Consider the following 24237-nt stretch of genomic DNA (forward strand, 5'->3'; position numbering starts at 1 on the left):
AAGCAAGACACGATTATCTTGTCCCTAGCAATTTGTGCTCGATCAAGCCACTTGGAGACGAAACGCGCCGCGTATGCAGCCTTGTCACAAGTTCTGCGAATTCCTACACATCTTTTCTCCTTCGTAGAGATCTGTGAAACTCTGAGCAAGCCAAAGTCCACTGGCTGGGGTCGAGCACATAGAAAGGCAATCCAAAAGTGGTATACTAACAAGAAACCCAAGGCTCTCTCTGTTGCTGTGACCAAATACAAACAAAGAAATGGATGGTCGCACCGTGACGTGTTTCGTTTGTGCCACGTTAAACCAACCGACCCAGCCATACAGTTTATTGTGAAGTACGTGATAAAAGGTTTTGATGCTGTGCAGCCCGATGCAGCGACGCCTGGTGTGGGCCAGGATGTTACATCTGTCTTCACGTTTCTCAAAGCAGTGGAAGAAGCCAAGACAATGAGTGAGGAGAGGCTAGTTCAAGCAATAAAAGATCACAATCTTGTCCGGGAACATATTCCCACTAACCATCTCAACTCCCAAGAGGTTGGTTATTGCTCCATTTGCACAAAGGCTAGAGCATATGTCTTGAGTGTAAATTAATATGGCTTTTTTCTTTACAGAAATAAATTTTCTTGAATCAAGCAAAAAAAATTTAAAGGAGGCATAGCTCTCAGTCACTAATGCCAAGTGGTTTTGAAGGTTTCAAAGTAATTGCAGCACCATTCATTTGTGCTTTCCTGTCTAATATACATGCAACGTAAAACACAGTAAGCATGGTAAATTATTGCACAATTTCTGGTACATTTAATGTACAATGGGATCGTTGTTGTGTCAATGACTTGGCTTTTCGATCTTTGTACCAGTAATTCAAGGTCATCTTTAATTTCTTGCAATGGCTGAGATTGCTCCAGATGTTAGCAGTCATTACACTTTATGGATGCAACTTTCAGTAAGCGTGATGGATCATAAATTTGGTATCATTATTTTGTCAATTTTCAACATGGTATTTCTGAATTGGCAATTTTTCTTACAGTATTCGGTATTCTCATATAGGTTGTCATGGTAACTATACCTGGAGTTGCACTAATCTACATTTAAACAACTTGGCCTTGATATGTGCCACCAACGTCTCCAAAAAATTTTTTAGCCTCATTCAATTATGGTGGGCCTTTTGCAATAGCTGGTTACATGATCAACTTGATTTCTGCAGGGATGTAAAGAGCACATAAAAATTATCTAACCTGTAAATTGTCAGCCACATATCTTAACAGTACCTACTGTAATGGCTGCTGAAAATGAGAAGAAATTATTAAAGTGAAATCCATTAGGAAATTGAGTAATTATTGTAATTTTCAGTGGAAAAAACCTTGTACCAGAATAATTTCAAGCATATTGCATTCTTTTTCACACTTTTCAAGGGCTATTAATGTAATAAGTTGTATGAAGTAACTCCAAACTAAAGGTTCTTATTGTAGCCTGTGAAAACAAACTTCAAAATCCTCAAATTTAACAAAATGAAGTCTTCCACATGACAATTTTACGTGTGTTTTCTCAGTTCCTGTGAAATTTGAAATTTATTTTCTCAGGCTCCCGTAAGAAGTTGTCTTTGGTGTTATTACAGACAACTTATTATATCTATAGCCCCTTGAAAAATGTAAAAAAGAATATAGTGTGGCTTAAAATATTCTGGTGCAAGGGTTTTGTCCACTGAAAATTAAAATTACTCAATTTCCTACTGTATTCCATCTTACTTTTGTATGGTGAAAACAACTTTTGCCACCAGGTCGTGGTTGAGTGGTTTGTCATACAAATCCTTCTAAATTTTAAAATTTTCAAACTGTCAAAAAATCTTTCCCTTACACATTACCACAGGAAAAAATAGCAGATTCCCAATATTGGATATTTTAGGGTATTTAAAGAATACACACAAAAATCCCAAATTTGGCAAAGTGAGACATGTCCCAAGCAGGGAATTCCCAACCAAGTTCCCTGGTTGGGACTTGTCTCACTCTTCCAAATTTGGGATTTTTGAGGGTATTCTTCAAATACCCTAAAATATCCAAAAATGGGAATCTGTTATTTTTTCCTGTGTACAGGGCTCAAATTTTCATTTACAAACAAAGAAAATTGAGTTGGTATTATTATAACATATGAGCAGATATTATTTAACAATTCTCCTTTTGTGGTATAGATTTGGAAGGCCCTGTTAGAGAAGATGCCAATGACTGCTATGATTAGAAATCTTGGCAAAATGACCAGCATTAAAGTACTGGCTCCATTGTCAGAGGGTGCTACCAAGGTCTGTGACATGCTGAGAAATGAGAGGAGTCTTAAAGATGCACGTGTCCACCCATTTACCATCCTCTTAGCTCTGAAACAGTATCAAGCAGGGCAGGGAGAGAAAGGCAAGCTCACATGGATACCAAACCAAGCCATTGTGACTGCACTGGATGAAGCATTCTACTTGGCTTTCAAGGTTTGCATTCAATGTCTTATTGTATTGAATTCCAAAGCTCACTATGAATTTTTTGGCTAATTTATAACTTGCAACAAGAGTCATACCAACTAGCAACACACCTCTTGAGTTAAAGTTGAAAGCTTGAATGGGTAGAAGGCTATTTCATACAAGGGAAAAAGTTTGTACCCTGACGGGGCTTATATTTTTCAAAGGCCCTTTTTGAGGGGCTTATATTTGGAGGGGCAATTTAACAGAGGGTTTTTTGCGTTACCGGTTTGGGGGGCTCATATTTGGAGGGGCTTATACATGGAGGGGCTTATTTTCAGAATTTTACGGTAGTTAATGTAACAATAAATCCCCCCCCCCTATTTTTCTCTTTCTTTTTTCAATAATATATGTAAATTAAAGCATAAAAAGTTGATGTTTTGGCATCGTCGTAATGCCATTATCTAACTACAATTTTGTTAGTGAGTATGTACATACCTTTGCAGAATGTAGAGCCCACCAATAAGAGATACCTCTTGGCCATTGATGTTAGTGGCTCAATGTCGTGGGGTAACTGTCATGGAACAACCATCACTCCCAGGGTTGCTTCTGCTGCTATGGCAATGCTTACAGCACGCACTGAACCACAGTATCACTTTGTGGGGTTCTCTCATCACCTGGTACCTCTGAACATTAACTCTACTCAGAGACTTGATACAGTCGTAAGGACTATTGAGCAGGTAACTGTAAACACTTTGTTTTTTCAGTTGTTACGAATCTTAAGACCTGAGGATGGTGACAGTGGTGGAAAGGTTCCTAAAAAAGTGAAATTGCATTCTTTCGGTTCAATTTTCACCATGATGTATTCCAACCTCTTTAGCTCTGTTAAATGTAGGGAAAGCCGCTTTTTGGAATTCGGAGGGCAGGGGGGGTTATTTGAACTGGAAATCCTAAGGCATGGGGGGATACTTACAATTGGAATTCCGTAGGCGTAGGAGGGTTTTAGATCTGGAATATCCACATGGGAGAGACAATTGTGTATTCCATGAAAACACTTATTTTATGGACTTAATTAGTTCGCAAATAAAGCTCGAAGTGACGATGCTGGCAACCCCGGATGACACAGCTGCAGAAGCAGGATTAAGACAAGCATCCATCAATCAATGATGCTTTCTTGTTCATTTGTAGAAGAAAACCAACAAAACATGGGTTGTACGTCAAGTTCCAGAGACCTTAATGCTACAAAACATCCTTTTTTCTTTTTTGAAAACAGCCTCATGGATTTTTTTGTCCATTTATTGTGAAACATGGTCTTTTGACCAAGGACACTATTTAAATTTTTGAAGATCGTGGGATTGAGAGCAACTGCTGACTCCAAAGGCAGAAATAATTAAAAACAACAAAAAAATTTGTGTCATATACACTTTAAAAAAGGTTGATAATTACTGAATGTTTTCAATTCTTAATGTGTGTAAAATATGTATCCAAAATTGGTTATTATCCAAGGACCAAAATCTGTTTAAAAAAGTTTTATGTGACTCATATACACTTTAAATATATGTCTTCTCTGTGCTCTTATTTGAGGAAAAATGATTATATTGGAGAACTGCTAAAGCTAATAGTCAAACCTGTGACTCACTAAACTAAGTGAAAACTGTGTGCAGGTACTAACTTCACCACTCTTCAACCTCTAGGTACCCATGGGGGGAACTGACTGTGCTCAACCCATGATCTATGCCAGAGACAATAATCTTAAGGTTGATGTCTTCATTGTTTACACTGACTGTGAAACCTGGGCTGGACCAATTCACCCAAGCGAAGCACTGAGGCAGTACAGAATTCAATCTGGTATTGATGCTAAGCTCATCATTTGTGCAATGACCTCCAATGGTTTCACTCTGGCTGATCCTGAGGACAGAGGAATGCTTGACATGGCTGGGTTTGACTCTGCTGCTCCAGACATCATTAGGCAGTTTGTTGTTGGTTTCTAAACCTGTCTAACCACCCAGGTATCATAAAATCATCTATTAAACCCCCCTGTTGACATTTGAACTGGTTTAAATTGCTCTGGATTTCCGTAAACCATAAAGAAAAGATCTTCTTATTTTTCCAATCTGGATAATGCTACATAAGCAGCCCCCACTGGAACAAAAGGGCAATCTAGCCAAATGATAACCTTGTATAGACTTTGTCCTTGAATTTTACACATACTGTAGTTGTACTATATCCACCCCCTTAAACATGCCTTAAATGAGTTAGCTCTCCCCACAAAGGCTTAATAGAAAATTTACCGTAGATTTATAAACACACCTTTGATGTACAGAGGTATTATTTGTGTAGAACTATGTTGACAGGCGTGTGAGCCCCCTTAACACAGCATAATACTCTTCAATTTGCAGGCTTAGCATTACATGGCCGTGCAAAGTCATTTAATTATTTCAATCACATTTGTCTGAGAAACAAGGAATTTTGAAAATACCTGATAACTGTGGATTTAGAATAGTGGGTTCTAAAATCATACAAGTGCAAAGGTAGTATTTAACATTGGACAGAAATGATGTTTTTATCATAGATATGTTTTGTTAAAACCATTTTTAAGCCAGTGTGTTTTTATGTAAGTGCAAGCATTGTGTGCATGCAACGCAACGGAAATAAAGATAAAATGTATTTGAAATGCAAATTCAAACTTTGCCGTGCCTCGTGTATAAAAGGATGATAAAAAACCTGCACTTAATAAAGCTAATGGCACTTTCTTAGAATTTTTTATCAAGGACTGTTCGTGCTTTATGCCATGCTTGGGTAGGGCCCTGGGGCCCGTTTCTCGAAAGTCCCGGTAACTTTTCGGGCCCGAAATCAAATATTAAAATGGAAATATAAAGAATAAGAGCGCGGGTCCCGGATAGCAAACTACTCCAGTTTGTTTCATTAACTGATAGTTTTATCATGTTAGATGCAAAACTATTGAAACCTCGATCTTTAATGTAAACGGCAACAGCTTACCGGGCCCGTTAATTATCGGGACTTTCGAGAAACGGGCCCCTGGTCTTTCTCACTTAGCCTGTTCGAGGCTCCAAAAAATAATAGTTATGTGCAGAGATCTTGAAAACTGATGCGAAAAATGCGAGACTTATTTTCGCTTGGCTTGTTTTCATGATGTCCCTACTAAGAGCAACATTCATCTTTCTTTTTAGCACTCAGGCTTTAAAGCCAGTCATCCACAATTCAACATTAATCTCTTGTATGTTCTCGTGAGTAATGCTTTTATAGAACGTTCAGCCTCTAAAAAAGCAACTCGTGGAAAAGTTGATCAAAAAGTTATCCAGTGTACCTCAGGTCCATGTGAACTTTAAACTTTACCAGCACATGCTCTGTGTATATTTTGCTTTTGTTTCTTGTTAACTATTTTGTATTTTTGTAGTTGTTGGACGTTCAGTTTAGAAAGAGACCTTGAAACAAACTTTTCAGACTGTTTTGTTAAACCGAAAGGAAAAAGAAGCTTGGAGAAAGAAGTTGAAATTCCTTCCAAGTCAATGTCTTGATGAGAGAACTTGTTTTATGAGTCAATGAGTCAAGTTGTGAGTCAGGTGTGGGTTAAGTGCTGAAAATTTATTAGCCTGCGTAGCAAGCGTTTCCAAACGAGTTATTGCGCGAAAGTTAGAGCGAGATCAAAAAAAAGGTGGAAGGGGGAGGGGGAGGGGAGAAGAGGAAACGCTTGCCCGCAAACCCCACGATTCTGAAAAACGCCCCTTGATATTTCACGGTTCGTTTCATTTGTAAATTGACAGCTCGTCAAAATAGAAGTATAATGAACAGATTACCCCTGGATTACCAGATTTGTAAAATTACTTTGTTCTCTAATAGAACAAGTTCCAAGCGATTGCGAAAACTGTAATAAAAAAAGGTTTACGATAAAAGAAGGTTAAAACTCTGAGCGATTGCTGCGGGATTTCTTGTTTTTATTGTGTGGCTTTATCTCGTCTGAAAACCTTGTCGAAACGTCAAAAATGATTTTCCCGGGACAGTTCACTCCGCCGGCTATACATTTTGTAGAGCGACTGCTCTTCAGCCCGTGTCGAAACGTTCTCTACAATACATGCCGCTAAATTTCCAATAAACAAAAAGAATGTTTTCATTTCAAAAAGCTGACAAGTCGCTTGTCCATGGCGGCTTAAGCTAGTGTCGAGTACCGATGTTCTGATTTACGTTGATGTTATCGCCAACAAACAGTCCAATTTTTTTTAGTCAGATCCGCACGCCGTCATTCCCAATAAACTGGTCTTCCCTAGTCTTCACTGCTCGATCTCCAGTTATACTTTGAAGACTCTGATCTCATAAACCTTGGCACAAACACGATTAAAAAAGATGTAAGTCCAAAGCAATTGTAATCTGCGACCACAACTCAGACCAGACCTGTGACGCTCGTAAACAAAGCATACCTAGTTTGATTGATGTTTCGAGTGCTAAGTAATCAACACTACCAGCACCGCACCAATCAGAAGCTGCCCTCGTTCCCCTCCCCCTCCCCCTCCCCCGTCATTCCTTTTTTATGCTCTCGTCCCAACTTTCTCGACAAACTCGCGTGGAAACGCTTGCTACGTAGGCTAAAAATTTATTGATTAGGGTTAAGCAGTGATTTTAGTGATTAGGGTTAATCATAGTCTCGAAGTGGTTAGCATTTATTTTTTTACTTAAGATTTGTTACTTTATCCATCGCGTATGTATTTATCAAAGCAATTACTCGCGGGAAATCCGAGAGATCCCAAGTATTGACTCAAAACTCATGGACTCATTTACTCTTAATTCTCTGTGTTGATTGGTTTCACAGAAAATGTATTTAGAAAAGTGTGTAGCATATGCTTCTTGATATATGGGATCAAAGGATTTAAAAGTTTTCATTGTGTAATACTGGTATTAAATTAACTTAGTACGAACGTCCACCTGTAACTGAAGTAGCTGACAGTATTATTTGCGTCAGTCCGAAGTGGAAATAAAAATAAATGCAACTCACTTGAGATATTTGGTTTGCAATATATGGTTAAAACGAAGTGGGAATTGACGTACTGAGAAGAATTCCAAAGCGTTTTCTATTCGTAGTGACCATGAGTGACGTGTTTCTCTGCCCTTGGACAGTGGATGGTGGACTGCATGAGGAATTGTTTCCATTTCGTGGTGCCCCTTGGTCATTTGAAAGATTTAGAATCGCGTCTACGGCAAACTTCAGATACACGTTGTCAGCTTCTCGAAATAGGAAATGCGCAGCCCCACACCCTTACATAAAGGGGGTGGGGGGCTGGTCTCCCAAAACAATTTTTTTCGGCCCTTCGGGCATCAGTTTGGTTTAAAAATAAGGGGGGACGGGCCCCTCCCTTGGATTCGCCACTATCCAATAAACCACGAGTAAAGGGAAAACTTTGTCACGTGCAACAAATTGACGCTTGACGCAAACGTGATTCTGAGTCCATCAAAAGATTCTTGTGTCTATCTTATATTTGCGCTGCTTCAAACTTCATCGCGCTTATTCCATATCGTTCAATTCGTCAAATGTTGGCAAATTTTGGTGGAGTTAAATTCCAAAGGACTGTCGGCGAAGTTAAGAAAAAGAAAGACGTTGTCTTGTGTTTACGTCCTGTACAAAACGTGAAATTATTCAATTTCACGTCCTAGTCTTACAGCGACTGCAGAGAAATGTACAAAAAAGCGTGATGCACGTACAAAGTTGTTGTTTTGCCGATCCAAACCTGTTGCTTTTTTGCCGTTTTCGTTGCTGTCGCCGTCGTTACTGCTTAATCTTCCTACTGCCAACCCCTCGTTGTGATTTAAGGTGAAAACGTGTGGAAACAACTGCATAAGTTTATTTGGAATACAGAAAGAACTGGTTCAAGTGTCAGTAAAACGTGCCTTTCCTGGGGCCCGTTTCTCTGAGGCGGTCCCGAAGCCTGATCTTCAAATTATTACCTACGGGTTCTCGCTTCCTGGTCAGTCTTAAGAGTGATAGTTTTATTATTGCTTTACTATCGAAACTTTATTTTCAATAACCGTTGCTAACACAGCAAAGATAAAGGGGACGACTTTCCGGGCGCGTCAGTTACAAGGGCGTAGCTAGGGGGGGGTCCTGGGGTGCCCGTGACCCCCCTTGGTAGACCTTCTTTTCAGCAAACAACCTACAATATTTAGGTGGCGAAAACGCCATCTTGGCCGTAAAAGCCATCGTTGAAAAGCCCACTTTTTTAAAATTTGTTTTTTTGTAAAGTATTTTCGTCAACGGCTCTTGTCTTTAGTTAATATGGGCCTTCATGCCGCGGTAATACGACTGAGCCCGCTGATACACGAGGGAGAGCAGCGGTATAAACCATATATATAGTCGGCGATCCCTGGATGGTGTCCCTGCTTAACATAGCTCTGTGACCCCCCCTTTGAAAAATCCTGGCTACGCCCCTGAATTACCATGACTGTAGAGAAACTCGCCACTCAGGATTGTTGAGCACATGTAGTTTTCGACTTTTGGATGAATAATTATTAGAGTTTTGAGGAGATACTTACAGGAGTTTTAACTACGATTTTGTTCAAAGCCATGGAGTCTGCATAGGATGTGAGTGGTAAGCTGTGTTTTGGTTTGTTTTTTACGCTCCTCGCCATGATTTGTAAGATGAAACTCAATACTCTTCGTTTCACCGCAGTTTTACCGATTTGCGACCTTTATCCTTCGACAAAATCAGTTATTGCACTTCAGAGTCTGGTTATTGATGAGCGCAACGTTTACGCTAGCCACAGCAAAGGAACGCGGGAACGCGAGAGGTGACGTGAAAAAGACAAACGGCAACCCTAACCTTTACTTAATTTTAGGTATTCCGGGGTTTTTCGGGTTCACGTTTCAGTACATGCGGCCAACGGCTATCATTATCCGTAGAGTGAAGCTAGTGCTTAAAGAGTGCCTTACAGATGCTTGGGCTTTGCGAGGCGTAAACACAGGATTCTTCTCCAGTGGCAGTTCCATGCTGATAAGACTAATATGGACGAATCAGCTGTGATTGTCGCTGCTTAGTCCTGCCTACCGACGTGAGCAAAGGAAATAGGAAGAGGACGTAGCACGTAGGCAAGCAGGGAGTTGAGTTGTACGTAAAATGTCTTCTATTCACATAAGCAAACTGGTCTGTTCACGGTTTGGGCAGATGACAAACAAAACCCAGGACTGGTAAATTTAAATTGGGAATCGAGTGAACCATTTGCGCAAATCAGTTCCTTTTATCGAAAAACGGCAACGAAAGCGGGGATGAGTCTGAAGAATCGGAAACGAATCCTCGTTTGGGACCATCTGACCTGGATTACACTGTCAGAATCATCTTTTCAGACATTCCGTTGCCTTCGAAATGTTTCACTGAAACGACCTAACTAGAATTTTTAGAACGTTTTGGAAAATGTAAACGAATGAAAAACTACTATTGCTGTTTGTTTTTATTATGTATAAATGAATTTGCACGGTGTAACCTTAATTCACCACCATTTTTTTACTTTGTTATGCGTGTTTGGCTGCAGTTATAGGACTGAATCGGCCCATTTCAATTCGACGCGCGGAGGAACCATCATCATCGCCAGTCCTCTTCGTTCAGAGTCCGATGGAACATAGGTCCTCCCCTAGCTAATTCTCGTCATCCGACTCTATTTTGAGCACTAACTTAATATTGCCTTTCGCCACGTAAGTCCTTTCTCCTAAAGTTCCAACATCCTTATTTGCCTTTAAGTGTTTCGGGCCCTTCGGCTCTCTCTAACGCTTCCCCTGTAAGTTCCATTCAAGGCTGTCTTGGCCACATTTCCGTTTGATCTCCTTAGTTGGTAGCCAATCCATTGCTATGTTTGTCCTTTTATGCCTCCTCTATCGACTGCTTCAGGGGCACCCAATGACTGTTTTTTGTAAAATATCTGCTCGAAGAAGTAAATACTGCCTAAAAATTTAAATAGCTTTTAATAGAGTGGCTAAAAATTGCTAGATGACCGTTCAACTGATGTACGATTTTCGAAGTACTATATGAAGAATTCCCTACGATTTTCTGACCTCCCCAGGTTAAGCTATATTTCGTAGGTAAAGAAAACCTAAACTTTTCGGATTAGAAAAACAGTAGAAAATGTAATGTAGCCAGGAATAAAAAAAAATTCGTGAAGCATTAAATTGCATCTAGAATTTTCGGGAAAATAACCCTGAAGTCCTTTCAATTTTGAAAAGACCCAAGTTACCCCAGGATGACCGAACAGATACAAATTTCATAGCGCCGTTAAGAATGCATTTCTAGAGATCTAAAGGTACTTTGGGAAGCCTAAAAAGTGTTTTCAAAGTATTTAGGAGGGATTTGTTGTTGGGTGCCCCTGCTGCTTCCACAGGCCACTAAAAGAAAATGAACACTGCAACTTATGTCTCAGCTAATTGGCTTATCTCCAAGTTTATGCACCATACAAGAGCACGGCCCACACATTTGACCCAAGTTTCTCAACTTGGTCCGAGTTCTCGATGAGTCAGCACCGCAAAATCCTGTCTTATCCGGCTTCTCACTGAGTGCCTGAATTTCCTTCTCTGTTTCCTACCTCACCTTGTCTGCCACCTCAATCCGCCTTCCCGCAATCATTCCACCATCGCGTTGTTTGGCACCAAACGCATCAGCTTTGCCTCTGTGGAACTGATCTTCAGAAAAAACTTTCATACTCTGCTCCTCTTAGCCCGTGTCTTGATCCTCGTGTCTTGGGCTGGAGTAACAACAGGGCCAGATCGCGAAACTCAGATCGTTAAGGGATACCATGCCTCCTTGCAATAGCCTGCGAAGCGCAGATGTATTTCGGGTCGTCGGAAATACGTCAGCGCTTCACAGGCTACCATGCAAAGGCTGTTCCTGTCATTTAATCTAGAGGGACCAGGAAACAACAAGGGTAACAGAAGACAACCTTGTCTTAACTACCTTCTCATGCTTAGCGGTCTGGACTTTTATTATGTCTAACCCTCTGTTTTCTGTTTAGAGATCGTAAAGCGCGCGTGCGAAAATAAACACCGCGGTGGATTAATTCGTATTTGAGTGAGTGATAACCCTCTTGTCTTGGTAGCCTGCGTAGCAGCTGGTATGAGATGTTTTAGGGAGGTAACCTGCTTTTTTACGAATAATAATTTACGAACTACGAAACAACGGCAAGCTTCGTAGGCTAGCTTGAGGAAAAAGGTTGGTCTAAACGGACTCTTATTAAAAAGGGGTGCTTGCAATTTCCACAAATTTGTTGCTCCAAAAATATCCCCCAATGGAGGGTTATTGCTTTGAACCCTACTTCCCCCAAATCCTTACCTTGCGAGCAGAGGCCCTTCGATCTTCCTAGATACTTATATAGGAAGAAAGAAGGGCATCTGCTCGCAGGGTACCAAATCCTAGACTTTCTCGAAGTCCTTCGCTTCAGCCTGAATTTCATCCGATTACTTCGAGTCGCGAGAAGAGAAAACGACTCGAAGCAATCGGATGAATTTCAGGCTACCTTCGCTTCTCATTTCCGGTTCCGGTAATTGGAAAAATCTTCCGCTCGCGCTCGTGAAAAAATTTGAGCTCGACTTGTAGGCAAGTCTACCCAAATCCGGCACTATGGAAACTCCAGGGTGGATTCATACGCAGCAAACGTGTACAGCCGTACGCGTCTAGGCCCCGTCTACTCGAATTCTGATGTATTTTTAAGACAGCATATTTTTTTTTACCCGAATAATCCGCGGATGAATGAGCGGATTCACAGGTATCGTGTGGACGGTAGGCCTGTTTTAAGTGTCGCCACTCAACGTGGGGAGGAGCGTTGCGTAACGACACTAAAACGACAGTGAAGCAGACTAACGGAGGGCCGATTCGTGTTAAAAAATATAGGAGGCAGAAAATATAACAGCACATTTTACATAACGGTTGTATTTCAAAAAGTATAATTCGCATTCACTTGGTACATATTTACAGTTAATCCAGGGCAATAACTTCTGTAATTTTTCTCGAACTATTTGTAGCGTATATTTTTCCTGGCAGTGAATTTCATACCCTAATCTTCTTCTATTCTTCATATCATCGAGAAAAAGATAATTCTTAAATTCTCAAATATCTATCTGCAAGGTCTTTAAAATGTGTTAACAAATTGAGATAATCAAGTGGCAAGAAAAATTGACACGAATCGAACATATTTTATAATACACACTCTTGTTACCCTCTGAATTTCCAAGCCCTCGTGAGTAATTCTGAGCATGTGTCCAACTTCAATACGTGATAGTCCTTGTGATAAAAATAAGAATTTTAATAACTTTTGCAGATATTAGCGGATCTCAGTAACTCCAATGTACATTTTCTTTTTGGGATACCACGTTACTGGGATTCATAGCTCAGACGAAATACAGACATTTTACTTGGTCTAAGTAACGGGTCGACACAAAAGATAAAAGCACAAGAATTATTGCAACAAAACAGGGTCGTTCGTCACAAAACCTATATTTTGCTGCCATTTTCTATCATTCTTTGGCGCCAGACGTTTTAAACCTCTGCACCAGCGTATGTCACCTTCAATTTGAAGTCAGAATGGATTCTCTCAGGGCTACAAAATCTAGATTTTTCGCGTTACTGACCTCAATACTTACAGGCAATTTCAAGAACTATGTGGTACTTTTCAGGTTTCTCTTAATATTTGCGCAAATTATTGCAAGTAAACAAAATGAACCTTTTCATAAATGGAAATCATCCTCCAGTACTTTTACCAAAAAGGTATGGTGTATGCTAAGGAATTTTTGAGTGCATTTAGTGCGCGTCTAGAAAAAAAAAAAAAAAAAAAAAAACAGCCAAAAGCAACATTAAATTTGCCTAAGCATCCACTGTTGAACATAAAAATTAAAAACTCCACATGCTTTAACTCACAGAAGGAGAAAATTCTGGCAAAAGATTTACACAAAGATGAACATCATTTTACCGTGACAGGACAGTAATACATCGTTACAGCTGTCAGGATGATGTCGCTCTTACAGTGCTACAAATGCTGTCCAAAGCACCGGAAAAGCTGTGAACAACCTTGCCAATCCTTTCCATATCAACTGCATTGAGATTAGGACCAACTGTCTGCATCACACCCTCAATGTCACTATACTTGTTCTCAAGATCTGTTACAGTCCGACGAACTTTAAACCTAGCTTGAGGTCCCAATGAGTCAGTTAAGCTTGAAGAGGACTCCAACACCTCTCGCGAGATTTTTTGAAGATCACTTATAGTGTCAAGTAAATTATTTTGTGAATCATCCATTATTCGGGCATCAGTTAAAGAAAGTATCTCTTTAACTTTTGATTGTCCTTGATTAGAAAGCTGCAATATCTCATTCACTTGGGGGGACAGACTAGGATCGGGTTTAAAACTGGGAGGGGTGATTTTAGGTCTCCTAGGGATATTTGGTTTGGCCGGGGGTTTTGGTTTAGGTCCCCCAGGAGATGGTCTATGGCCAGGAGAGGACAGATTAGTCTCTGATGGGACAGTTTTTTGCTGAACAGCATTGCTGCTACTATTGATGGGTTTTCTCGCAACACCTGGAACTGAAGGAGGAGGGTGTACTGGTTTGGACTTGACGGAAGGTTGTCTAGAAATGTTTGGTCCATTTCCAGTTGGTGACATTGGTCTTTCTGACTTTCTGGGAGTGGCCACCCCTTTTCCATTTTCGTTTTCTTGAGTGCCATGCTGTTGGTCAACACTACTAGGGTGCTGCTCTCCTCTGTGTCTAACGCGGGGTAATGGCCGCGGTTTAGGGGAAGAAGTATGATCATTGTTCACTACCTGTGATAAACTGGCATCAATTGAAGCTAGACTTGAACTGGAAGTTGACTTCTCAGTATCCTTCAGTTTAACTGGGGGCGGAGGTGGTGGGGGTCGGTTTCGAGGGCGCGGAACTGGACTTCTTGGCTTGCCACCGTCAATAGGTAGATTATCTGATGACTTGGCTCGTGCAGGGCATGGCTTGGTAGCAACCTCTGTTGGTTTGGGTTTCTTAGAATTTTGAACATCCTGTTGATCCTCTTCTATGGGCTTCATATCTTCATTGAAAGGGCTTGAAACCTTTTTATTATGACCAGGGACGGGCGGTGGAGAAGAAAGAGACTTTTGTAGAACTTGACGAGGTGTGGCTGGCAGGGGTTTAGTTTGACCCTGATGGAAAGGGAGGGGTTTATTAGGGGTTTGATGAGGCGTGGCTGCACCCAGCTTCGGTCCCTTTTCATGCCCTGGAGGTAAAAGCGGACGCCTCAGCTGACCCTGGGGCTGCTGTTGCTCTTTTTGTTCTCCTTGTTTATGTTGGTAATCTGTTGGCAGAGGTGCTGGAGGACGTTTCTGTAAACTACTGGCATCAAATTTAGGAGGATGATCCTCTTTTTCGGGCGTTTTACATCTTAATACATCGGATGACTTTCTAAGAGTTCCAGACCTTGTTCCTAATTCCTTAAGCACATTACTCATGGCGGGGCCCCCTTGTGATTCCGTTAGCGAATGGCGATGGGTAGATTCCGGTTGTTCATTAACAGTTTGTTCTTTCACCGCTGGCCGAGCTGGTGGTTCTGGTGGGGGTCCAGGGGGGTTGAGTGAGTTTGCAAATTTCTTAAAGGCTGAGCCTTTTGATTTCGAGTTTTCATCTTTCTTGTTCATGTAGTCGCCTTCCTTAAACGACGGAAGTTCCTCAGCGTCGCCTTTCTTCTTGGCCTTTTTAGTTTTATCCTTTTTCCGCTTTCCAAGAGCCTTTTCTACCTCTGCAAAGATAAGCAATCCGGAGAAAAAAATGTAAATCATCGGCAGTTAATGTTACCTTAGTTCTCTCACTGCATAACCTAATAAATTGATTTGAATTTTTCATGCCCAAATGGTTCAATTTATCCGTGTAAAAGCTGGATAAATCCGTACCCAGTGGATAAGTATTAGGGAAACCAATTGCATTATTAATTAGACAGAGATTTATCTCGTGGATAGCATTATCCACGTTTTCAACAATTGCATGGTTACTACAGCCAGAGATTTCTGAAATTGCCTGACTTTTTCCTGACAAATGTAAAATTTCCCTGATCAACTGAATTAACAATTTCACATATTAGTCCTCATGACTGAATCAACCCTCCCCTCACAGCATCCTCTCCACCAACTTATATACGCTTTCAGCAAGTCACGTGCAGTGTACATGACTTGATAGTTCCTTAACATAACATGCAAAAAGGATTTATTCTCTTGAAAACCCAACATCAGCTTGTCGTTCAATTTCATGAACAATAATTACCAGTACAACATGATTTATGTCCATGAAATTTAAAAAAGAATCTTAAATGTTAGAGAACAATAAAACTAGAGGGAAAAATAGATATATACTCTTTAAATTTCACTTTTCCCTGACTTCTTTCCAAGACTTAAATTTTCCCTGACTTAAAGTGAAATTCCCTGACTTTCCCTTGACCATTTCATAACCTGTGGCAGGCATGAACTGAAGGCCGATATCGGCTCTTTCCAACTTTTAAACAACTTGGGCAGACTACTGTACTCAAAAAGAACTATTACTACTATTATTTTTTAACAATAGCTAATATTTTGAGAAACGAGTAAGAATCACCATTAAACCTAATGTAACACCCTCCATACAGAGAGGGCTGCAATTCACTGACAGTGGCTTTAAAAGTCTCAACAACCTGGCTGGTTTTCTTCACTGAATGAAAAGTGGTTTTTACAGCAATCCACTTTGATTTCCACTCTTTCCATATGAAAAAAATACACCTGGAGCTCACGAAAAATCTTCCAGAAAAAGCCATCCCCAAATCAGAAGAAATCGGCAGCAATGCTGCACAGATGGCAAGAAAAACCCATTAATGTAGAACTACTTTTGGAAAGACCTTTAATTACCTTCGTCAACACTACTGGTTGAAAAGACTGTGTTCAACCACTTGTGGATCTCTGAAAATGTTGGACGATCTGCATGATCCCAACTCCAACCTAAAAACACATAGCAACAAAGTCAAAAGCCTGTCTAGATCATAACTGGTAATAAATTATACCCTCTTTTAATGGTTTGAGTGGTTATTTTTGTGTTTTGCTCAATTTGGTCAAGTGTTGCCAGTGTTGGAACTTCGATAAATTTCTTGACACATCTCACTTGTCTGAAACACCTGTGCACCACTAATTATTTTAAATTGCAATAATAATCATGAATCCTATCTCATGATCTAGGACTGATCAACAGAAAATAATTCTTTTAGATTGTCGATCCCAAGGATAATTGATGAGTAATCTCTAATTTTACCTAAGGTTAATTTTGATTTTGTCGGTAATTTAAAAAGTAGTTAATTGACAAAATTTCTTTGTTTTGTAAAAAAAAATGTACTAGTCTATTATTAGCATTTTATCATTTGAAAATGCTTAAATTCTTTTAAGCCCTATGTGTTGTATTAAAACAAAGTAAAAAGACTTTTAAATTTTGTTTAACTGTATTTAAAGATTTATTAGCCTTTTAGTGCTATGGATCCGTTGTGTACGCTATGAATACTATTATTATTTTGTGATGTTGCTAGTTAAATTCTTAAAATAGATGTTAAGCAAGCCCAAGCCAATATAAATAAATAAATAAATAAATAAATAAAATAAATAACGATTTGCAGGTAGCACATCCACATAGTGGTTCTTCGTCTACCTGATTCCTGGTCGAATTGGAATTTGGAAATGTTGGTTTTTGAGGACAGAGGAAAACCGGAGTACCCGGAGAAAAACCTCTCGGAACAAGGGAGAGAACCAACAACAAACTCAACCCACGTATGGCGTCGAGGACGGAATTTGAACCCGGGCCACATTGGTGGGAGGCGAGTGCTCTAACCACTGCGCCACCCTTCCTCCCCAATATAAACATTTCGCTACTCTGAAATTATAACTCAAGGTAATATTGAACTCACATTTTTTCATCATGTCATAGACCTCCTGAGGACAGCCATCAGGGCAAGGCATTCTATAGCCGGATTCCAACATTTCATATACTTGTGACAGGTCAATTCCTGGATATGGTGACATCCCATAAGTTGCAAGCTCCCACAATAGAATTCCAAATGCTGTCAGGTCAAAAGAAAATTGAAGTAAAATGCCACTTAATGAAACATTTTTGACTTTCTGTAGCAGATTGATGAAGGAAAGGTGACTTACATGCAAACCTCCCAAACAGAGAGATGATTAAGTAGAAAAAGACAGAAAAACTAGACTTCAGCAAATGTGCATTGTCAATGATTGCAAACTCCCACATTTTTTTAACTATGGGAATTGCAAGATCCTTTTGGGCTCCAGGTACATACTCATATGGATTAAAAAAAATTCGAACAGATTATCTGGTTTCCCCCTGATGATCAGATCCTGGCAGGATTACAGTCTTGTGACATGGACTTCATAAAAACACCAACACTGCAGAAGACTGCAAACTCTAGTGTTAATTTGGCAATTATTGCCAGATTAATCCGAGACTTTGCAGTCTTCTCAACAGTGTCATACAAATAAAAGAAGCCCAAAATTCCCTCACCCACCCCTTCCCCTGAATCACCAGTGCCGTTATCACTATCATGCGTGTATCTACATGTGTGTTCCAACACAGTAAATTAAAATAATAAGAGTTTTCAGGACTGTGCTCTAGCAGAGCCCAGTGGCCCCTGGTGCCTAAAACTTGCTCTTGGGCGACTAGACAATCTCAGATTTTTCATACAAATCATATGCTGGGCACCCTCGATTTTACAGGTTCAGAGCATTGGACTCCCTTCAATTTTCCTTAAAGCACAGCCTCGGTTTTGTTTTGGAAGCCTTCACTCCTTCAGGGTCTCCAAATAATATCCTGCTAGGGTAACATGAGAGCTGGTTGGGTCAAAAAACATAAAAAATAAAAAAAAGTAGCAGTAAGGTTGCAGTTACTTTACTTCACCTCTCTAACCATGGTATTATTTATACTTCACTAAAACTGTTGACATAACATACCCCAGACATCAGATTTAATTGAAAATGTGTTGAATGCCAGTGCTTCAGGGGCAGTCCACTTAATGGGGAATTTTGCACCCTCATGAGCAGTGTAGATGTCATACGTCACAAGTCTTGACAGACCAAAGTCAGCGACCTTCACTAGGTTGTTTTCCCCTACAAGACAGTTCCTTGCAGCAAGATCCCTGTGGAAAGATTAATCAGGTCAAGCGACAAGCAGTCACACTTAAGTAAAAGCTGATTCCTTTCTACAACTACAAGAAAACAGCCTCAAAAGCAAACTCATTCTGCTAAGCAGTACGGAAATCCAACTAATGATGATGAGAGTAGCTTATTTATACTTTAATATATGTAAAAGCGAATAATAAACAACAGTATATTCAATTATAGTAGACCTGCCAACCCCTGATAAAGAAATATCTGGACACTCATGAAAAAGGATCTGAAGACTCTACAAAAAGGAGTGAGATTCTAGTTCTTCCCCAATCAAGATAAAATAAACCCTTTTTCCATTGGGGTGATTAACTGTTTATTTATATATATCCGTGTGCTTTCACATAACAAGATGCTGCTTTCTTAAGTTTCTAGGATGAAACTTATACAGCCAGAAGTGGTTTCTCATGGATAAGCCAATTTCAAGGTCAAAATTTTAATGGCAGGAAAATTGCTTCCAGTCATTTAATATACAAGTTTAGCTGAGTTAGAGTATTTAATATATATTTTTTTTAACATACCAAAAACACTCCATCATTTTACCCCAAAAATGTTAAAATGACAAAGAGCAGTGTATACACATATCACTTGGAGTGAGTAACTGACTCTGTGGTTACACAAAATACATGGTGTGGTGACATAAAATGTGACCACCATCTTAGATCACAAAAAAGTTTCACAGGGTCAAAGATTAAGTACCAACCACAAACAATTTGGAGTGTACGCTCTTATTATTTATTCTGTGTAGTTTTTGTTAAAATTAATAATTTATACAGATAACTTTGCCTCCATCAAGTTCCTTCCTATTTGACACCTCTAGTCTACTTCCCTCTAAATACAAGAGTAGCTTACACACTCATGCACATAAAGAGTCCACCACAATACCTGTGAATAAAATTCATACTCTCCAAATAGGACATAGCATCAGCTACTTGAGTTGCCATGTACATCAGGGTGACGGCATTGAGATCCTTGCTGGCAGGACTTCGTAAATAGTCCAACAAATTCCCATGAGGCATAAACTCAGTAATGATGTAAAATGGTGGTTCTCTTGTGCAGACACCCAACAATTGAACAAGCCGAGGATGTTTAATTTCCTTCATAACTGAAGCTTCTTTTAAAAATTCATCTACTTCCATCGTCTCCTCCTGAAACATGAGATCTCATCAGCAATATGCTCAAAAAGACCAACAACAATAAATAATGTAGTACAAACTGTAACAATAACATCAACAACAACATCAGTGTCAATGTAAAGGTCACACAGGGTCTGGAAGGAAGTCCTGATCCTGCAATCCTGCTCCTTTTTAATGACAATCCCGCATCCCAAACTTCTCTCGTACAAATGTATCTACCCCACACACTGCTTTCTTTCCTAATACTGCATCCCATGCCAAGATTTTGGCGGAACATGCTTTCCAAGTAGCGGTCAAATCCTGTACCCTGTCTACAATTTTGCGTTTTCTCGGATCCTGCACTGTACTTCGTTCAAATCCCGGATCCCGAGAACACCCTTCCAGCCTCTGGTCACAGTGAATGTATCAAAGCAAGATATGAGAAATGTGGTCTTTTGGGATGAGAGCTGCCTAGTAAGCGTGGGTAACATAGATCCCATGGAGGTCTCCTCTCAATAAAAGTGTCCCTTAAACAGAGGTGTCCCAATGGACAGGACTCAACATGTAATTTGTAATGAACTCAACAAAATCAGCCTCTGTATTTGCACTGGAAGTACTGACTGCGACAGGGTTTAAATGTATTGTATTATTTAACTGTCACTGTATTGAATAAACTAAACAACACTAACCCTAAGCGTCTTGACAGCTATGGGCCTATTGTACTTCTTCCACATTCCTTCATAAACCTCTCCATACTGTCCGCCACCAAGCCGATGCTTCATAGCAATTTCTGTCCTGGGTATTTCCCACTCATCCGGCTCAGGTGAAAAGCTATAAACAGCTGGTTTATCAGTCTTTGCTGCTGGATAGTGCAGAGTTGTTACAAGTCCATCTGCATGTACAGAATGATGGTGAATTAGCTCTGCAACTGAGGCAAATCTGTTTTCCGTTGAAACATACATTTGTCCATCAAAAGCATTGTTAATTCTGTAATGATACACACGTGAATCAAATCGCAATGAGATTGATAACTGCCCTGGGCTACTTTCACTTTCGCGAACAAGAAAACTACCATTAATTCCACTACTGAGGAGATACTCGGCTGCATTACGAGATATCTGTCCATGATACCAGGAGTGTTTTTCCAAGCTGTTCACTGGTTTAACATAATTGGCTGGTAGCCATCCAATGTTTCCATTCCTTGTTTGTCCCTCACACCATTCATTTGTGTCGTTGTAGCGCCAAATCTCAACCTCCTCTCCAATTCGAATACTGAGTTGATTGCTGCCACTAGCTTGAAAGTCATAAATGGCAACAAATATTGATTTGTCCTGGTTGTCTTCTCTTAAAAGGTCATCCTTGGAATCCCAATTTGCTGCTTGCTGTTCTAATGGAGTTTCTGGCAAAGGCCTTCTTGAAAGGTCTTTATAATAAGGAATATGCAAACACAAACATAGTAAGATAAGACTGCACCATAAACTTATGAATAGTATGTTTTTGTGAAAGCAAATTTATTTCTATTACGTTTCATATTACTCATCATAGAGCTCAAACTAGTACCCAACATGAAGTAGATGGCCCATTTGAATTAAACCCCTGTCCCACTTCATTCTAAAAACTGTCAAATCCGTGCAAGTGTTTGGGCCAACTAATAAATTGTTCCTCAGTCCTCAAATAAGAGCCTCTGGTATAGCTACAGAGTAAGGGACCAATTCTCTACTGTAGATATACTCATTGGGGTAGCTCGGTGGTCCAGGAGTCCTGACTGAAGAGCCACCAAGCTACCGAACGACTAAATTGTATATGTTGCAGTTAATTTTTATTTCAGTTAATTTCTCTTTTGTTTCAAATTCATTAGCACAAATTACCATACCCCAAAATAATGGAAAAATAAAAATTAACTGACAGAGATAAAAATTAGCTATAACATATCCATGAACATTTTTTATTCTTTAAGATGCAAACCCCTACTGATAAGCCACTGAGTCACTAAGATATATATCTACGTTTACTTACTCTTTACAGTGCGACCTTATTGTGTTATGACCAATCACAGCAAAGATCAGGACACCCAAACTGGCCACAAAATCACAAACTAAATACCATTGCTGTTTGCAGTTGATTTTCTTTACGCCTGATTGGCTTTTTTCTTGCAACACAATAACATTCCAGAAGTATTTCTGATGTTCACAGTTTTCCCCACTTTGACCATAAAATAGTTACTTATACAGTGTATGCACCTCGCTCACTATCTAATTTAGCACTAATCTTTGTTGTTCTTTCAACACTCATTATGACTGGTAAGCCACCAAACCACTCCTGTTTAAAGGGGCTATGCCATGGTTCATGTATTTGCCATCTTTTTGAAAAGTTAAAATGTCTATTCCATTAATTGACTTCCAAAAATAATGTTCCTGTCAGTGTTGTTATTTAAGTTTTAATGCCATGCCTACAAAAATCACCATTAAAAAAATTATGGTTAGTGCTTCCTGAAGAAATTTGTTTTATATCTTATATCTTTGTTTTATATATTTATGTTGTATTTGAAGTATTTGAGCGCAGTGCCTGTAAACTAGCTGGATAAGCTAAAAGCACCTTCCATGATAAACAAGCCCTTTAACCCTTTTTTTATATCTTTTAGGAGCATTGCAGGTAACTTTTTAGGAGAATTGTAGGTAAAGGAACTAAGCAATGCCTTGAGGACAGAATTGACCTCAAACAGTAAATTATATCCTCATGACACACATAGCCCCTTTAAGACCTTACACTGTGGCCCTGTATTCTATAGTGGCTCTGAGCCTCTCCCCACAGGCCTTCAAATAAGAATCTCCCCCTAACTTCAAAAAAGTAAATAAGTTGCCAGCATCTAACTATGTATGAATGGTAGGTAACTATTATAACATTCCATGAAAAAAAAAAAACCTCAAGTAAAAAATCTAATGGAATTTAGTTGAGATAAAATAGTTCAGACAAGGAATTTGCATTTACCGGTACTTTGAACAATAAAAAATACCAAAACAGCATCACGTATCTATATTCGGAATTTTTTTCCTGTTCCACTGACTGATTGTATTGATGATGGGTTTTGAATTTTTGTAAGGTATTCTCTCATATCTAGAACTGATCAGAAACACTAACAGCAACCTTGACACAAAGAAATGGCATGGAAAAATCCCAAAACCAAACTGCAACACACAACTACATTTACATCAACACACACACACATCAAGGTTTCAAGATGGGAACATGAGGATAACAATATTACTAAAAGATAATTATTATCTGAAGATAATGTGTTTAGTTCTTCAACATGTTAATCCAAGATTTCCTAACTTTAAAAAGAATGTTTTAGTGTTGACAAACCTTGGGCAGTCAAAATAAACATTTCTGATTCGAACCTGTATATGATATGTACAATATACAAGTACAACAACAATATGACGTTCAATTGACTCATAAGTTTAATGAAAGCATAGATAATGTTTGACAAGAGGGTCATTGACTTAAAGCTTCAAGATTAAGCAACTAGTTCCAGACATACTGGAATCGCTAAGGAGAATACGTAATAAGTCAAAACCGGCAAAATGTGTGACTTTTAGCTTTTTGATCAGCCTAGATCATGCTTGTTTGGATTGTTAAGTTTGCTGACCAAACTTCAAGGAATCATCAATTACGCTACCACTAATTACGCGCGCTCTGATAAGTTTGGACAGGAAATTTTACGAATTCGCATCACCATATCACGATTTATAAAACCTTTCTCTAAGTTCATCCTCTTTCGAATTTAAGAGTTAATACTGGGCGAATATTTTTTGGCCAATGATATATCACGATGATATGAAAATGGCGGACGTCCAGGTTTTATCTCGCTAACTACTGAAAGAACTTCACCCGATTGTTTCTATGAATTCAGAGGATATGAACCTCTGTTTAAATATAGCGATGAGACAAAATGATCTGCTTCAACCCATCTCAAAAGCAAACAGAAAATATCTTACCGCATACCACTACCAAACTACTAAAAGTCTCGTGCAGAAAAGCAACTTGTGGTTTGCATGAAATCCTAAGATATCAACTTGAACCGATTCAAAAAGGTGGAGTTTAGCATTTCAGTGCTTAGCATTGGCTTACCTGAAGAAGCCTGTAACTCGGATTTTTCAGCATCTTTATTCTTTATCAACGACTTGCTATTTTTGCCAGACCTTCCTCGTTCCGCAAAAGCTTTTACTTGCTGTTGACCCATTGCATGGCTTACCAATAAGCCTTGGGTTTCAGATGTCCACCCACAAACGCCATTCTTTAACCAAATAATCGACGAAAACCTCCAGTGTAAATATATCAGAACTCTCACCGAATCAAGTTAATATATTCCATCACATTTTAAGCTCAACAAATTCACAAGAAACATAATCAAACGAGCTTAACATTACAAATTTTCTCCCCCTTCCTTCCTTTTTCTGTGTCATACGACCCGGAAACTAGGCCC

General features: G+C 39.4%; 2 protein-coding genes across 5 annotated transcripts in view; one reads left to right on the plus strand and one right to left on the minus strand.

Annotated features, from left to right (window-relative positions):
• Window positions 1-7446, plus strand: part of LOC140937190 (RNA-binding protein RO60-like) — a 7980-nt gene extending 534 nt beyond the window's left edge. Inside the window, exons 1-5 of one of the 3 annotated variants that reach the window (XM_073386725.1) lie at window positions 1-534; window positions 2183-2467; window positions 2941-3174; window positions 4129-4443; window positions 4834-7446. The exon at window positions 1-534 is cut by the window's left edge and continues 534 nt beyond it. In XM_073386725.1, coding sequence (XP_073242826.1) covers window positions 1-534; window positions 2183-2467; window positions 2941-3174; window positions 4129-4425 — 1350 coding nt within the window. In that variant the 3' untranslated portion in view covers window positions 4426-4443; window positions 4834-7446. Of the gene's footprint in view, window positions 535-2182; window positions 2468-2940; window positions 3175-4128 lie in introns of all 3 variants that reach the window. The other 2 variants (XM_073386726.1, XM_073386724.1) reach the window with 2 other exon arrangements.
• A 4886-nt stretch (window positions 7447-12332) lies between these two features.
• Window positions 12333-24218, minus strand: LOC140937199 (uncharacterized). 2 transcript variants are annotated; one of them, XM_073386733.1, is made up of 8 exons: window positions 23883-24218; window positions 20441-21174; window positions 19522-19784; window positions 18424-18608; window positions 17367-17519; window positions 16327-16416; window positions 13385-15194; window positions 12333-12699 (listed from the first exon to the last, which is right to left on the minus strand). In XM_073386733.1, the coding sequence occupies exons 1-7, from the start codon at window positions 23992-23994 to the stop codon at window positions 13417-13419; spliced, it is 3315 nt and encodes a 1104-aa protein (XP_073242834.1). In that variant the 5' UTR covers window positions 23995-24218; the 3' UTR covers window positions 12333-12699; window positions 13385-13416. The 2 variants fall into 2 exon arrangements, with proteins under 2 accessions (XP_073242834.1, XP_073242833.1); XM_073386732.1 differs by having other exon boundaries at window positions 12333-15194.
• Between the last annotated feature and the right edge of the window lie 19 nt (window positions 24219-24237).

The sequence above is a fragment of the Porites lutea genome, chromosome 5 (assembly GCF_958299795.1).
Source record: "Porites lutea chromosome 5, jaPorLute2.1, whole genome shotgun sequence".
Taxonomy (NCBI): domain Eukaryota; kingdom Metazoa; phylum Cnidaria; class Anthozoa; order Scleractinia; family Poritidae; genus Porites; species Porites lutea.

What these genes read in the sequence shown, in the direction of transcription:
- LOC140937199 (XM_073386733.1), bottom strand. Translation starts at nt 23,994, where the DNA reads ATGGGTCAACAGCAAGTAAAAGCTTTTGCGGAACGAGGAAGGTCTGGC. An exon ending in AGTATGAATTTTATTCACAG is followed by an intron (nt 18,609 to 19,521) that starts GTATTGTGGTGG and finishes ATCTTTCCACAG; the next exon opens with GGATCTTGCTGCAAGGAACT. An exon ending in AACCAGTAGTGTTGACGAAG is followed by an intron (nt 15,195 to 16,326) that starts GTAATTAAAGGT and finishes TTATCTTTGCAG; the next exon opens with AGGTAGAAAAGGCTCTTGGA.